The sequence below is a fragment of the Sphaerodactylus townsendi genome, linkage group LG04, assembly GCF_021028975.2.
Source record: "Sphaerodactylus townsendi isolate TG3544 linkage group LG04, MPM_Stown_v2.3, whole genome shotgun sequence".
In the NCBI taxonomy this organism is placed as follows: domain Eukaryota; kingdom Metazoa; phylum Chordata; class Lepidosauria; order Squamata; family Sphaerodactylidae; genus Sphaerodactylus; species Sphaerodactylus townsendi.
In genome coordinates this window covers 109,803,496-109,820,169 of record NC_059428.1, presented here as the reverse complement: position 1 = coordinate 109,820,169, position 16,674 = coordinate 109,803,496, and the positions used below count along the sequence as shown (strand labels likewise).

Here is a 16,674-nt window from a genome sequence, read left to right as displayed (position 1 = left end):
ACCCCATCCCGGAGATGGAGCAGCATCTCTCTAGAGGATCCCGCCCAGCGATCCCAGCAGGAAGCCGTCGCCAACGCCCAAAGACCCGAATGACCTGGGGAGGCGTCAAGGCGACCACCAGCCAGGCCCTAAGCTGCTGCGCCAGCAAGACCACCCGAGACACCCGAGAACCTCTGTGCCGCTCTCTTTGCGATCATCACCACCAACTCAGCGACCACCATCCTTTGCCTGCTCTGCTGCCTCCTGCCGATGGCGATCGGCCACCCCCGCCATAGCTTTCACCAGACCAACATCTGGGAGCAGTTTGCTGCCGCTGCCAACTTCTCATCTTTCTGCCTGGGCCAGTACCTAGGAGTCGGGAGCCTGCTGAGCTCCTGCCTGCTCCCCGTCTGCAAAGCACCCGGAGACTTCCTAAGCGAGTCTGGGCTGAGCCCCTTCATGAATGCCTCATCCATCAGATATTCTATGAGGCGCCCGACTGCAGGGGACCCGGGCTGTCCAAACCCTCCCCGGCTGCGGCGCTCTTTCCCTTGTCACCAAGGCGGTCGCTTCAACCACGGAGTCCAACTTACCTGCGCCGCATCACCGGCGCCCAGCCCGAGCTTGACGGGAACCGCACCGGGCCCGGTATTCGCCGCTCCTCGGCCAGTTGGAACTGCACACACATGGAGGACACATTCCCCCCGTGTTCCGACACATCCTCCTCCCCAGGGCCTGGTTCTGGACTTGCGGGGAGAGGGCGCTTAACTACATCCCCGCCTCGACTCCCTGCCGGAACTCTTTGCTGCCTTCAGTCGCCTCACCATTGTCCTACCCCAGGCTCCACCCGGGGAGCCCGGACGCCCGCCAGCCGCCGGCTGCGCCTCTGCCTTTCGACCCCTCACCTGTCGAGGCGACGCGGTCGCCCTCTCCTCGAAGCCGGAGTTCGTCTCCCTACGCCGAATCTTCTCTAGTGGGAGTCCCCGGACTCGCTTCCCTACAATGCTACAGACTATTGGCCGGGCTGGCCTGTGCCCCAGCGAAGTCCATCAACTTCTACACTCCAATCGCAGCTTCTGGATGCCCTGGCCTCCGAGCAGCAGGAACCTCACTGTCAAGCGACCCTAGACAATGCGTGTCAGCTATTGATTATTTGTTGTTGTTATCACATCACCAAGGTTGTGAGAATGTACATAATATGTGTTGTTTTTAATCTTTCTGATGAATTCCCAGTTGATCCACATGTGAAAGTCGCGTGAGCTGCAAGAAGTTGTATCTAATCTGAAGTATGATGTTTTGCCCCATTGGTGGGTCCAGCCCTCTGGAGCTGGCTATTGCCGCGGAGGATGGTTGAGTGCTATTGGCCCTACAGCTCTGCATTGGTTTAATTGTGTGCCTTGTTATCGGATCTTGTTTTACGTTTCAATGCGTGTCTAATAATGCCTGTAGCGTGTGTAAGAAACCCTCGCATTTCCTCTTTACCCCGCAAACCAAGTTCTAATGTTGCACAAGCAGCTTAATAGTAACTTGACCAAGCGGTGCGGAGGAGACAAAGCGTCCCTTTAAATCGCTTCCCTAGCGTTTTGGCATAGACCCCGCTTTTCTAAAATGTCAAGGAGGAGATGTAGTAGTGCACTGCCGCACCCAGCAGTGCCGTGAAGTAGAACGTTGGGACGCCAGCGGACTCTGCTGGCCTTGCCGGTCGCTTGCCAGCACTCCCCACTCCTCATCCCCCCCATGGCGAGTCACCGGGAATTCGTGAACTGTCTGGCTCAATCACCGGGCATGCCAGGGACAATGGTCTTGCCCCCCAGGTGAGGATTGGAGGCTCAGGCGGCTGTCGCATCTTCTCCATAGCGAGACGTAGCCAGATGAGAGATCATGCATCACATGATGATCTCCCGACCTCCCGCCAGCTCTCGGAACTCCCCCCAGTCCTCCCTCCTACATCCCCGAGTAGAGTGAACAATAAAAGGTGCCAGAAGGAACCGGCAGGCGGGAGACTCGCTAGGAATACGGACCTGCGGCCTCCAGCTGCTGGCGAACTCCACCAGATGTTATTCGGCTACAGCGTCTCGTCTACGTTCTTACGCAGCTGACCAAGCAAGTGGAGTGGATTGCTATACATGTACCAGCAGGAATATATCACCATTTTTAAAGTTTAAAAGTAATCACTAATCTTTGGGCTTGTTAAATCACAAATTTTACATTGATTTTGTCATTGAGTACTCTTATATATTACAATGTCATTCAGCAGTTTTATGTATTACAGTGTTAGTATTATTTGATATCACAGCTGACAGTTCTTTAGCTGGTTGTTGGCCTTTCATTACAATTCAAGCCTCACCCAGAGGTCTAGGAAGTTGTAATGTTTTGACATAGTATTTGTGCGGATCCCAGCAGGGCTTCCTTTTGAATCTGACAGATGTTGATTTTATCAATTTGAAGATGTTTCTAGTGTGGCTCTGTTGTTGATGATGATATGTAAGCCTTTTGAATTTTTACTTGGAGAAAGGCTGCGAAAAAAATTTCAGTAAATGAGAACTCTGCCTGATAGATGCAAAAGGTCTCTCCCTGAGACCATGGAGAGCTGCTGCCAGTCAGAGTAGACAATACTGACTTTGAACCAAGGGTCTGCTTCAGTAAGAGGCAGCTTCTTGTGTGCCCATGTGCCCAAGGGCAGATTTAGCAACGGCTCCTACATCTTCGCCCTGGACTGATCTGAAATTTTTTAGATTGTATAGTCTGAAGTCTTAGCTGTCAGAGCCTTCCCAACTGAGAAGGGAGCTGCTATATGGGACAGACTTCATTTGTCTGGCCCCTATTACTGGCAGTCCTGTGTAAGGGTCTGTTACTCCAGTCATCAATAAGACTCAGGAAGATTTCAAGAGCTTTATTTGGAACTGTGTCAGCCCAGGTTCAGGTAGCCAAAATTGAGGGGTTTGGCTCCCTGACCACTGGTATGTACTTTACAGTTTAGTTCAACCCCTGGTGTTCCCCCCACCCTTGCATTTCCATAATATCAGCATGTGAAAGGACAGTGAGAATAACAGCATTGTTTGGTACAGACAGTTTACTCCTCAAAGAATGCAGATAAGGAGAAACAGTTAAGCTCTATTGAACTAGGTACTGCAAGCAAAAGAGGGAGGCCCCATAGCCTTGAGCGAGGACAATGGCTGGGCCATCTGCAGCTGGGCTGTGGATGTGCACACTGCCAGGCCTGGAATGGTGCAGGGCTGACATCCTGTTCCCTTCACCATATTGCTCCTTACCATGTACAGAGCCAGTGCCCCATATCTTTTATTACTGTTCCATGTAGCTCACAACCCCATTACAGTGTTTTAGCCATATATTCCCTTATATCTTCCCAAAACAAAAGAACCATGAATTGCAGAGACTGGTTCTGGGGGCCACAGACAGCTTGCATCCCCAAAATAATTAGGAATGTGAAGTTTTATTTTTTAAAGTTATAAATTTTATTTACACGGTTTCAGTTTTGGTTTTCACATTGAAAAGTTGAAAGAATCTGAGTCTGTAAATTGAAGGGGAAAATATTTTTGTTCTATTTGTTTTAAGGGTATCATTCAGCTTGAGAAAGAACTTGCCAATCTCGGAGGAGCCTGTGCTGCAGCACTGATGAAAAAAGACCTGGCGCTTCCCATTGGTACGTGTCCCTTAATGAATGTGGATTCGCCTTTATTTGTAGAATTCCTTGAAGAACTGTAGCATCTGCTTTTGGGGAGGAATGTTATGTTAAAGGTAACAGTCACAATCCAGATTGTTTCTGGGGCATTCTCGGGGGCTTCTGCTTTCCCAGCAGGACCGCATCAGGCTCTGTGGGTTGGATTCAGACTAACCTGACAATCCACCAATTCTCCCTTCCCACTGCAGAGCCTCTTTGCATCATTTTCCAGGGTCCCCATTTCCTCAAGAGCAGCATTTTGTGAAAATTAGAGGGCAACAGTGGGGGGCAGGAAACTTGCAGTCTGCCACTGGAAAATGTAGTCTAAAACCAACTCTGGGAATAGCAACTCCTGATGCATACCACAGACTGCTTTGGAAACTCTCCCAAGCATCAATCATGAGTTGTCTGTAGTGCACAGGATTGCTTTTCTGACAGAAAGCCAGATGTCTTGCTAGACCAGAAAAGTGCTTAGTCATGCAGTTCCCTGGATTGTGGTCAGTGGGTATAATCTTCCAATTAGTGCAGCTGGTTTAATTCACTTCAAGATAGTTGTAAGAAAATTCTCCTAATTGCCTAATGCAAGTTCTTTGTATTTTTTTCTGAAGCCTTTGGGCTGTTTAAAAGATGTTTATTAAGCTGGGCGAGGGGTTGTATCTTTCATAGAAGGTTTTAATTTTATAGTAGTCCTATTTGGTGTTTTTTTCCTTTGGGGTTTGTAAGCTCAGTGGGAGACTTCGTCTTCCAAGAGTAAAAGGTGGGAATTTCAAGTCATGTTTAGGTTTAGCGTTGCTAGAAAGTATATCCAGACAAGAAGCACTTTACCAATTTATCATCTTGAGAAGGGGGGGGCAACTTAAATACAGAAAAATAATTTTTTTAAGGTTTACAATGTAAGTAGATATCATATATGTACTGTTTCGTTAGCAGGCAATGAGTTTGAAGAAGATCTTGAGATACTTGAAGAGGCCGCTCTGCAGGTAGGCAATTGCTGCAACCCTTGCAAGCCATGCTTTTGAACACACTTTTGAGATGCCTGGCTGATTGGCTGAACTGAATACAGCAAGAAGATGACTTAATTGCGTAGGGAAATAGTTCAGTAGATTTGGTTAACATCAATGGTCAGAATAGTTGAAATGAAGGGAAACGAGGGTCACTAGCTGGAGGCAAGGTTTGCAAGCCACAAGGAAAGAGATTTGTTGTGTTACCATCCTAGACTGGGCCGTAGTGTCCACTGACAACATCCTCTGGCTTCCATGAGGTTCCTTATAAACAATTGAAATGGGTTTTCAGGATTGTCTCTCTAGCAAGAGTCCCCACGGGCACCAAGGCTCCTGCTAACACTTTTTCTGGAGCCTGCCAAGTGTTTTTTGAGAGTGGGTGGGGCTAAGTGGGGCTTTTACCTAGCAAGGCTTCTGATTGGACGCTGGAGATTTGATTGGCTGTGCACATTTTAAAATATGTTGCTGTGGCAGCAGCTAGCCACACAGCACAAGGATCTTTACTGGGTGTCTGAAGGTCAGCTGGGGCAACAGTTTTATAGCAGGTTCCATCTCTTGCAGCAGCCATTTTGACCTCCTGAGGTTGGATGGGTTTCTTAAAGCTGCTTGTTGATGAAGGTTCTACCTGAAGGAGGTATATTAGATTTATTCTTTCTTGGGAGGACTGTCAAAACAAATGTTTAGCCTGGCTTTTGAGCTGTAGATTGCTCAGATTTATGATTTTGGGTTTGTTTTTTAGATCTGAACTGGTGATGTTTGGCAATGAGATAGTTGTCTTTTCTAACTACCCTGTTTCCCCGAAAATAAAACATTCCCTGAAAATAAGATGTAGTAGAGGTTTTGCTGAAGTGCTAAATATAAAGCATCCCCTGAAAGTAAGACATAGCAAAGTTTTTGTTTGGAAGCATGCCTGTCGACCACAGCATGTAGCTGTGGACTGGAAAAATAAGACATCCCCTGAAAATAAGACATAGAGCATCTTTGGGATAAAAAATTAATATAAGACACTGTCTTATTTTTGGGGAAACACGGTATTAGTCACTTGGGGGGGCCCTTCCTGAATGCGGGGGAGGGGGTTTGTGTTAAAATAGATTAAAATGATTCAATTAAGAATCATGTTTTAAGAAGCAATACACTTCTTTAGAAATAAAATTTATGTTTTCATCATCTCTGGCCAGGTTTGTAAGACGCATTCTGGCATCCTGGGAAAAGGCTTAGCATTGTCCCATTCGCCAACTATCCTGGAGGCGCTTGAAGGAACTCTCCCACTGCAAGTTCAGAGCAACGAACAGTCTTTTTTGGAGGATTTTATTTCCTGTGTCCCAGGATCAAGTGGCGGACGGCTGGCAAGGTATTTTGATTCCTGTGCTGCAACACATGGCCCCCAGCTATTATGATAATTTTGAACAGAGAAATGCATCATGCAAATGCTGTATCTTCAGACTTTGTGTCTATTTTCCCTACATACTATACTTTGAAAAACATATTTTCTTTATGTCTTTACAGTAAACAAAAAGACATGCCTTTTTGATCTTTGAGAATTAAAAAAACTCTTTTTAAAAATTAAGCAATTATGCCAATCATGATTGTAGCAGGTGCTTATTACCATGCATATGGATGGAAGCCTTTTTAATACACATATCGATAGAAAGCACTGATACAAAAGGATAAAAATAATGTCATATTTTACTATAGAAGATGTTTCCTTTTCTGGTAACTTTGTGTTTCTTGCTGTAATACACCAGCTGTCTTATTCTGGACTCTCTTTTGTAGTGAGAGAGATTTAATCCCTGCACAGCATGAATACGCAAAGAGTGGTAAATTATTTTTATTGTTCTTTGTTTTTAGGTGGCTTCAGCCAGATTCCTATGCAGATCCCCAGAAAACATCTTTGATTCTGAACAAAGATGACATTCGGTGTGGTTGGCCAACAATTATTACCGTGCAGACCAAAGATCAATATGGTGATGTTGTTCATGTGCCCAATATGAAGGTAATAGTCTGTGAATTTAAAAAGGCACTCTTACATTAGCTAATATACTTGGAAAGAAATACTTGAACAGTCACAAAGCATTCTTGTGAATCCCACCCCTCTGAATACATGAACACATTTTACATCGTTGTTGCATCATCTCATTTCCCACCACTCACATGCCAGAGCAACACAGCGCACCCAGTCATCTGCTGAAGCCCCCTTTCATAATTAACGGCCTACTACAAATGTCTAAAACTTGTTTCCCCATAGACAGTGGCCTTGGCTGCTGATAAGCAACTTTGCCCAGCTGTCTGGAACCACTGCTAAGGTTGCCTGTAGGGCATCTACTAACCCGTAGGGCATTAAAATTCCTTTTTAGCTCTTAGCAAAATAAAAATGGAATCAGTCATGCCCACAGGAAAATTTTCCCTTCAATTGTAACTTGTGTTTTGATTTTAAAGTGCTGTTTGTTTTAATGTTGGCTCCCATCACTTTTATTTTATATAGTGTGTATGACAGCTTGGCCCAGAGTAACTTAATTTGCACAGTGGGGTTCACTGTTAGTACTAGAATACATCTAGAGCATTTCTTTAACCCTTTGATGTATTTTAATGCCCTGTAAAAGTCCTGTAAGGACTTTAAAAGCAGACATATATAGCTTGGCTGGATGTTTTTGTGTTTGTCTTGCATGTTTGCAGTGCAATGTACCTGCTGTTGAAGGACAGGGTTCTGTACTGGGCCCACTGCTGTTCACTATTTTTAACAATGATTGGATGATGGAAGGGGGAGGGGGGAAGACTGTGCCGCCATCTGACGTTACATGTTTCCTGGTTTTATTAAGTGGGTATTGAGCTAGTTTTATATTGTATTTTAAAGTTATTTTTATACTGTGTTTAAAGTTATATTTTATATTTGTTGTTGTTCACCACCCTGAGCCCTTTGGGGAAGGGCGGTCTATAAATCCAATAAATGAAATAGAGGGCATGCTAATCAAATTTGCAGATGACCCCAAATTAGGAGGGGTAGCTAATACCACAGAGGACAGGGTCAGAATTCAAAATGACTTGGACAGATTAGAGAGCTGGGCCAAAACTAACAATTTCGACAGAGATAAATGTAAGATGCTATACTTGAGTGGAAAAAATGAAATGCACAGAAATAGGAGGGCGACACCTGGCTTGACAACAGTACATATGAAAGGGATCTGGGAGTCTTAATAGACCACAACCTGAACATGAGTCAACAGGGTGATGCGGTAGCCAAGAAAGCCAATGTCTTTCTGGACTGCATCAATACGAGTATAGTGGCTAGAAGATCAAGGGAAGTAATAACACCACTCTATTCTGCATTGGTCAGACCTTACCTGGAATATTGTGTCTAGTTCTGGGCACCACAATTTAAGAAGGATTTTGACAAACTGGAACAGGTCCAGAGAAGGGTGACCAAAATGGTCAAAGGTCTTGATTCTGTATCCTGTGAGAAGCAGCTTAGGGAGCTAGGTCTGTTTAGTCTGGAGAAGAGAAGGTCAAGGGGTGACATGATAGCCATTTTTAAATATTTGAAGAGATGTCATGTCGAAGATGGGGCAAGCTTGTTTTCTACTTCTCCAGAGACTAGAAACTTAAATTCCACCTGAACATTAGGAAGAACTTGGAATATGCTGCCTCAAAGTCTGGTGGAGTCTCTTGTGGAGGTTTTTGAACAGAGGCTGGATGGCCATCTGTCAGGAGTGCTTTGATTGTGTGTTCCTGCATCGGAGGGGCTTGGACTAGATGGCCCTTGTGGTCTCTTTCAGCTCTATGTTTCTATGACCAGTCATCTGAGAAGTGAAATATAGCAGCTATGCAAATGTACACACTGACCTTGGATTTCATTGCCTTTTTTCCTCTTTGGTCAGTGCTGAGTGAAGATAGGTTTCCTTTTCATTTCTCCTGACAGTTGCACAAAACCTTTTGAAAAAATATTTCTGAGTACACTTTGCAGGCTATTTTTTTTGCTTTTTAAAATATATTCTTACAGTGCTTATTGAAATTTGGCAGGTGGAGGTCAAGGCAATTCCTGTTTCTCAGAAGAAAACTTCCTTGCAGCAAGAGCAGGCAAAAAAACTCCAGCGGACGCCAGGCAGTCCTGCAGGTGCTGCTACTGCTCCTGCCAGCGCTGATATGACATTTGGAGGACTTCCTTCTCCAAAACTGGATGCTTCCTATGAACCAATGATAGTCAAAGAAGCTCGTTATATAGCTATTACAATGATGAAGGTACAAGAACTTTGAATAGTGATCTCTTATTGGATGGATAAAGAGTAACCAGAATTGTCAGCCTTGTGCCAACATGCTTCTGTTGGGAGTTGATTTCCATGCAAGTCTCTTTAAAGACTTCTGTGTATATGTGTGTGCCATCAAGTCATAGCTGATTTATGCTGACCTTGTAGAGTTTTCAAGGCAAGAGACGTACAGAGGTGGTTTGCCATTGCCTGCCTGCATGAACTGAGAGAGTTCTGAGAGAATTGTGATTAGCCTAAGGCAGTGGTGGCGAACCTTTGGCACTCCAGATGTTATGGACTACAATTCACATCAGCCCCTGCCAGCATGGCCAATTGACCATGCTGGCAGGGGATGATGGGAATTGTAGTCCATAACATCTGGAGTGCCAAAGGTTCGCCACCACAGGCCTAAGGTCACCCATCAGGCTTCATGTGGGGGATCAGAGAAATCATGGTTTTCTAGATTCAAGTCTGCCACTCTTAACCACTATACCACGGTGGCTCTATAAGACTTGTATGGATATAAAATTGTAAACAGTCTCTTTGTTCTCACCTCCTACTTTAACTTCACTCATTTTGTGAGGGACCCTTCTGTTGAAAATCAAAGTGAAGCAGGTTGATAGAGAGCCAAAGGTTCTTAATGTTGCGGTTATATCTTGTTGCTCCTTAAGAAAAATCATTTAATTGAATCACAGCTTGTTAACCTTTTCAGCAGATATGTCAAAGTTTAATGGAAAAATAAATAGAGTTTATGTGAGAGTTCAGATACAGGAGCATTCTGTGTTACCCTAACAATGGACTAATAAATTACTGTCTTGTTTTGAGTGGAGTAACTTATTCCATATCAGAGTTTTGATCTGAGAAATCAAGATATAATTGTTTCACTGGTGTTAGAAGATACTTACTTTGATATACTCTTTACTTTCAGGTATATGAAAACTATTCTTTTGAAGAATTACGCTTTGCTTCACCAACCCCTAAAAGGTAATAATAATCTCGTACAAAATTAAATGTGTAAACATAACTTTATCTTCTGTGTATTTTAATCGATGTCACACATTCATGTGACTTTGTGGAACAAGAGTTCTTATCTGTGGTGTTCATGTTTCAGTGCTTCAGAAAACACTGTATCTAAGAAAAATCATACCATTTCAATTTCTTTGGAAAACTGTATCTAAGTTTGTAGTTCAGCGTCAAATTCTTTACCTGAATTCACTCTTGCGTTCTGTATATAGCATACCCAGTGGTGGGATTCAAATAATGTAACAACTGGTTATTTACAAGCACCATTTTAACAACTGGTTCTGCCGAAGTGGTGTGATCCTGCTGAATCTCACCACTGAGCATGCCTGTTAAACATGAAGTGGTGCAAACCTGCTGAATCCCACCACTGTGCATACCTGTTAACCATCACCATCCCTAATGCCATTTTCCTAGACTGGTTTGGGCACTCCCTACAATCATTCTCACTTTGCTGGGTGCGGGGCAGAGGAGTAGACGGTCCAATCATAGTTTTTTTCCCCCCGCATCTTCTCTGATTTGCCTATTGGTTATAGGTCTTAGCTGAAGCTAATAAAAAGTCGATAAACATTAGGATTTTACAAGTGCCTGCTTCTTTCAGTCAAGCAAGAGTTTACTGTTGAAGCCACACGACTAAAATTACATGAGCTTCTGGCAAGATCTCTCTCCTTCTTCTTCCAGCAAAAGAGAAGAGACAGACACACAGGCCCATATTTAGCGCAAATTCATTTGTTGTCTAGTGAAGTTCTTCAAAACAACTCACTCGAATCTCTGCCCTATTATTTGCTCTGCTCATTCATTACACTACAACAATAAGTCAGAATGACTTAGGGGACATTCATCATATTCTGATAGTCTTTGTTTAAAATGCTTGGGCAGTTGCATGTGCAGCTTCGATTTTTAATTTAAAATTATTATGTAGATTTTTGATGTGTACTTTGAAATCTTCTTAAATTGAATGTAGTGGCAGTATGTGGTCTGTTGTTATTTCCCTCGCTCCTTTTTTTCCTAGACCAAGTGAAAACATGTTAATAAGAGTTAACAATGATGGTACTTACTGTGCTAACTGGACCCCGGGAGCTGTTGGTCTCTACACCATTCATGTTACAATTGACGGGATTGAAATAGGTACATGATAATTTTATTTCTTTGTATGTAGCCTCAAGGTATTAGTTTTAGATTGTTCCTAGGAGCATACTGAAATTAGGATGCGGGGTTTAAAGTTGGAGGATAGTTTTTGAGCCATGAATATCCATTCAGTGTTTCTTTTTTCTGCCTGTTCAGAAGTTTGTCAACCTCTGAATTAAATTTGTACTTCATGATTGTTTCCTGATTTTACAGATGCTGGTCTAGAAGTCAAAGTCAAAGACCCTCCAAAAGGAATGATACCCCCAGGAACTCAATTGGTTAAGCCAAAAACAGAACCTCTACCAAATAAGGTGTGAAAATTAAAGTCCTTCCTTTGTGATTAAAGTAATTTGTGTATGTGAAAACATGAGCTGCATTTGCAGGTATATTTGAACTGCTTCTTTGGTAATGAACCATATTTAGAGTGGAACATCCACGTATGGGTCCTAGGTCTAGTCCCCGGCATTTCAAGTTGAAAACATCTCAGAAAAAAAGATGTTAAGTAGGGTTGTATATTTCTCCACCACTGAACTCAACATGCCAGACGTCCTTAATGCTTCACCTGGGTCCTAGTGCCTACCTAGCCCTCCTCCACCCATCCATTTGAAAATTTGAAAGTAAAAATACAATGTACTATAAATGCTCTTGTATCAAAGTACCATGCTCAGTAATACACACAATAATGGTTTTGACAAAGGCAGCGCATAAAAATGAATGATAATTCTTAGATTCATTCGGGACTATATTCTAATGCAGAGGCATACAATTTTCTCAACTGCTGCACCTGAAGTGACCTTATTAACATCTTTATCTGAGACAGGGTTTAGTAGATCTAGAAAAAATAGCCATCTGAGAGCTGCTGCTGGTCAATTTAAGTAGAATCTGGCTAGATATGTTTTTATATGTTTATATTTTCACTTTCGTGTCATTTCCAAGCTTACAAAGCTTTGCATTCTGTTCTCCACGGTATTCACAGACATGTGCAGAGAGTGACCAGAGACTTGGTGCTGAGTTGGACTCAAGGCTTGGTGCAGTGTGTGGGTATTGTTACACTGACCAGGAGCAGTTGACCACAAGGCTATTAAATTCAACATTTGTGTCAGTGGAAAGTTGCTCCAAAAGATTTCAAAACAGGATTAGACAGTATGACAGGTAGAAATCAGAAATGTACCCCAGCAACATAGAAGCCCATGAGAGCAACTCTTGAACCAGCCAGTAGGAGTTGTAGACTGGGAAAGGGATAAGATCCATCTAAACCTCCCCATAAATTTGGACAGGTTGAGAGTTAGAGGTTGAAAGCTGAGAGAGAAGGATTAGGATAACAGAAATGTGAATTAGCAATCTGATATCATATATTTTTAATTCACCTTCTGTAAAACTAACCCTCCTTCTTCACAATCTCCAACCTCTGACTCTTACAATAAAACCTGTCCCTTTCAGATCTTAACCTTTCCCTGTACACAGCTCCTTGGGGTGGTTCAGAGCTCTCTTATTGGTCTCACTGCTCTCATTGGCTTCAGAGTTGTCCCAGTAAAGAGATAAGTGTTGCATTTATGTATTATAACCTGCCTGAGAGGATATTTTTTCTTGGACACGTACCATTTGAAACCTGACATCCCGCAGTTCTGCTTAAGTGTTAATACTTACCTCAGTTGTGTGTGCATTTTCAAATAAATTTGGTTCTCATTCACTTTAAAAAGCAAATCAGCTTATTCCTGTCAGTTTATGTTATTATCCCTCAATTATCAATCCAGGCTTGGGTCGTTTTATATCCAGGACAGAGTCTATCCCCTTGAATCTTTCAACATTCCCATTAGGACCATGGCGCAGCGGGATGGACAGGAAATTGTATAACAGGAAAAAAATCCTTTGAGTTGGTGTCTAGTCTTCAGGAAATCCATCACAGATCGATTCATGATGGATAGGTCTATCAATGGCTACTAGACATGGTGGCTAAAGGGAACCTCCATCTACAGAGATAGTAAACCTGTGAATATCCTTTCAAGGAGGCAACGTTAGGGGAAGGTCTTGGTCTCTGTGCCCTCCAGATCCACAGGATGGCCACTGTGTGATGTGCAGTGATCTGAACCAGTATGGTGTATGTACAGAGGAAGGTCCATCTCTCATTTTTAATCTGTTATTTTCCTGCATATCTTATCATTTATTATAATTTGCTCCAAAGTATCTTCAAGTGGATTAATTAAAACCTCATAATTCTTCTGTAGGTGCCCTTCTCCAAACACAAGCTTGTCTTGGTTCTTCATATGGTTAATTGGGTAGCCCCAGCTGTTGCTAAATTATGTGGATCCACAGCAAAATTTGACCCTGAAGTAAATAGTCACACCTGGGTTCCATTCTTAGCTCTGAAGCAAGCAACATTATTGTTCAAATAAATACAAATTTCCAGTGTGGCTAACAGAAGTCACTTAAAGGCCACGGTGTTTTCCACAGAGGAATAGGCTCTTACTGCTGTAGCTACTGATAAAGTATAGCAGCAGTGGGGCTTCCACTTGGGGATTTCCCTGCATTTTCCATCCCAAGTCCCTTGTGGCATGCATCCCCATGCACCATCAGGGTTTTTTCCTCTTCAATTTTAATCAGCAGTTGACATACTGTATAGAATTATGCTACAGCAATCTTGACTATAAGATTCTCTGAATTCCCAACTTTAAAAGCAGTTAATAACCCATAATGGCATGAACAAGATCTATATTAAATTCCTAGGATGGCTCCCCCACCCCCACCCTGTGATCCCAAATAGTCTGGGCAAACTAGATATTTATTTATTTCTTCTTTTTCCCCCATTTTCTTTTCCCAAATTACTGCTGTGCTTGGTCCTGATTGATAGTAGTGCAAGAAGGAACAAGCAAAGCCTTAGTCACCTTTTTTCAACCTAACTTACCTTACATATTTGGGGAAGAAGTGCCATCTGTGCTCTTCAAAATACAAGACATAGGTTGCGTTTAAACATTAATAAATTGGAGCATTGGAAAACATGTTCACTAAAAAGAAGTTATTGGCTGTGGCACGTGCTGTGTGTGTGTAATCAAATGTATGTTTGTGTGTATTCATAGCATCATTGTTTCCGTTCTCTGTCTTCTGTGCTGTTTAAACCCAATCCAAGCCTTTTCTGGAAGAGGCTGATTTCTTGGAGGTGCCCCTTGATCTATGCCAGTGTTCAAGAACTGCAGATTTCCTCCATAGTGCATGGCATCTGTTACTGCTCTAGCTGGTACGTCAGCTATAGCCTTTTCTTAGGAGCTAAGAGTGAGCCATTGTAATCTATGCCCTGGTCACATTCAGGATGGGTTTCTGTCATGTATGCTACATGAGCCTACCTTTTGAAAAGCTGTTTTAAAAACTCCCTTGGTACAGAATGAAGCAGTCTGGTGGTGGTTAGATGTTGGTTACAGAGGTTACATCACTTCTGCGTTAAATGAACGTAACAGGTTTCCTGCTGACTTCCAGGCACAGTTCAAAATGCTGTTCCTTATCTATGAAGTTCTAAGGTGCTTAGGACCAGGGCATTTGAAGAACTGGCTTCTCCCATATCATCCTGTGTGGTCTCAATAATAGAATAGTCTTTGAAAAATAAGTGGTGCATAGGAAAACTTGAAGAAGTGCCTCAGCTAAGACTTTCTCTTTGGTATTTTAGACTAGAAGAGAGACCCACTGTGTGTGTTTACTATATCATAATTTTTTATCTTGAATTAAGTAATCTGTGTGTGTTTGTGTGTGAGTGAGCGTGAGCGTGAGCGTGAGCAGAACCTATTTTTCTACATGCCTTTTAAAGATTGAACAGGTCGGATACATTCTGTATCATTTAAGGAAAATTTAGCAGCAGACTACAGTTGCTGGGAAGTTCTTACTTGAATGCTGTGAAATTTCTTAATCTGTATCTTTATACTACTTTTTCAATTGTTCCAAATTTCTCTGATTTACTGTCTCTTTGCTTCTCTTAGGTTCGCAAATTTGTGGCCAAGGACAGTGCAGGGCTCCGTATCCGTAGCCACCCTTCCCTTCAGAGTGAGCAGATAGGCATAGTAAAAGTCAATGGATCCATTACTTTTATTGATGAGGTAACTTGAAAGACACCTGCATTCAGTTGAAATCAAGGTTAATTTATCACTTATGTAAAAGGGCCAATATCCAAAGAGCCGCATGACTGTTTCTACAATTACCATTGGGTTTCTTCTCAGCAGCACCATAACAAAGGGCAAGTCCCTTTGAAACTGGCTGGAGTTTCAAGAGGTCTGAAGAAGAAAGCCTAAAATCACATTCAAGAGACATAAGTCTTTGGTTATACTTGGACTACCGTAGCTCTTTGGATATTGTCTACAATATTTAGGTAGATTAACATAAATCACATCATATAAACCAGCCATTGTGCTTTCTGTGTTGCTTTAAACTCATGCTACAGACTACGAGATTGCTTTTTGGAGACAGCAAAATAGATACCTAAGTTGTTCCCATTTCCTATAAAAGTTATTCCCATTTTCTGAGAAACATCACTGCTTTATATGATTAGAATATTTGTAAGTCACAAAAACCAAACTGTTGCAGATAAAATATGAAAAAGCTGTGTCAGCTTGTGTGTATGACCCAAGTTTGATTTCTAACTCAGCTTGATTTCTAATTTACATTTTTATCTTTATATATTTCCAGTCAGTCTTTTTCACTTCTTGGTACAAATTATTTTCATAACCCCGTGGTCTGATTCTCAGATCTGCTGGGCTACCAAATCATTTTCAGCTGGTTTTTGTGAACAGCGTCCTGTGTCACAGGATTGACAGGGCTGTGGCACAGACGCCCAAAGTCTTCATCTTCTAACACAATTCTTCGTAATGGCACCTATGCCTGCTTTTCATGGGCCTTTAGAACTCAATCTGCATGGCCCCCCAAAGTGGGTTTCCTGTTTTGCTTTTCTAAGCCTGAAATGCAGTCCTTTCGCCTCTCCCAGCTAAGTAGCTTGGCTTGTGTGTGTGTTTCTTCATCATAGATCCACAATGATGATGGTGTGTGGCTACGGCTGAATGACGAGACAATAAGGAAATATGTCCCTAATATGAATGGTTACACTGAAGCTTGGTGTCTGTCTTTTAATCAGCATCTTGGCAAGAGCCTTCTGGTCCCTGTTGATGTAAGTAAGAGGTGTTTTGGAAAGAGATTCTAGTGCTCAGTCACTGCAAGGATTTTTTCAAAGGTTTGCTGCCATCCACTGGTGCCATTCATAAGGGGTAACTATTCCCATTAAGTAATGTTAGGACTTATGATGATGGCGAGGTATAGAATGAATTCAGATTTTAGAAGATGATCTCTTTCTCCAAGGAAGGAAAAGCCTTGACCTGGTATCCGAAGTAATGTGGGGCGGGTCTGTGATTTGCACAATTTCATTCAGTGTAATTAATTTTAAATGTTAAATATGCCAGTCTTGTAGTTTTGAAAGTGGATCCACATTGACTTAATGGTATATTGTTGCTGGAGACTTTGCTTTTTCATGTGGGTACTTTACTAGTATGGTTTTTCACATTTTTAGACTCAAGTTTATAAATAATTGTATTAGTTTAAAGTGGTAACCTACAAAAAGTGTTTAGGATTCATATAACTTTTTACTAATAATTACAGA

At 42.3% G+C, this 16,674-nt stretch overlaps 1 protein-coding gene across 15 annotated transcripts in view; it reads left to right on the top strand.

Moving 5' to 3' along the window:
• Positions 1–16,674, top strand: part of MYCBP2 (MYC binding protein 2) — a 187,214-nt gene that overhangs the window by 103,556 nt on the left and 66,984 nt on the right. For 9 of the 15 annotated variants that reach the window (XM_048493684.1, XM_048493685.1, XM_048493682.1 and 6 more), the window contains 10 exons: positions 3,556–3,643; positions 4,589–4,641; positions 5,841–6,013; positions 6,511–6,655; positions 8,677–8,895; positions 9,829–9,884; positions 10,933–11,048; positions 11,262–11,359; positions 15,011–15,127; positions 16,048–16,188. In XM_048493684.1, coding sequence (XP_048349641.1) covers positions 3,556–3,643; positions 4,589–4,641; positions 5,841–6,013; positions 6,511–6,655; positions 8,677–8,895; positions 9,829–9,884; positions 10,933–11,048; positions 11,262–11,359; positions 15,011–15,127; positions 16,048–16,188 — 1,206 coding nt within the window. The remainder of the gene's footprint in view (positions 1–3,555; positions 3,644–4,588; positions 4,642–5,840; positions 6,014–6,510; positions 6,656–8,676; positions 8,896–9,828; positions 9,885–10,932; positions 11,049–11,261; positions 11,360–15,010; positions 15,128–16,047; positions 16,189–16,674) is intronic. The other 6 variants (XM_048493683.1, XM_048493697.1, XM_048493688.1 and 3 more) reach the window with 2 other exon arrangements.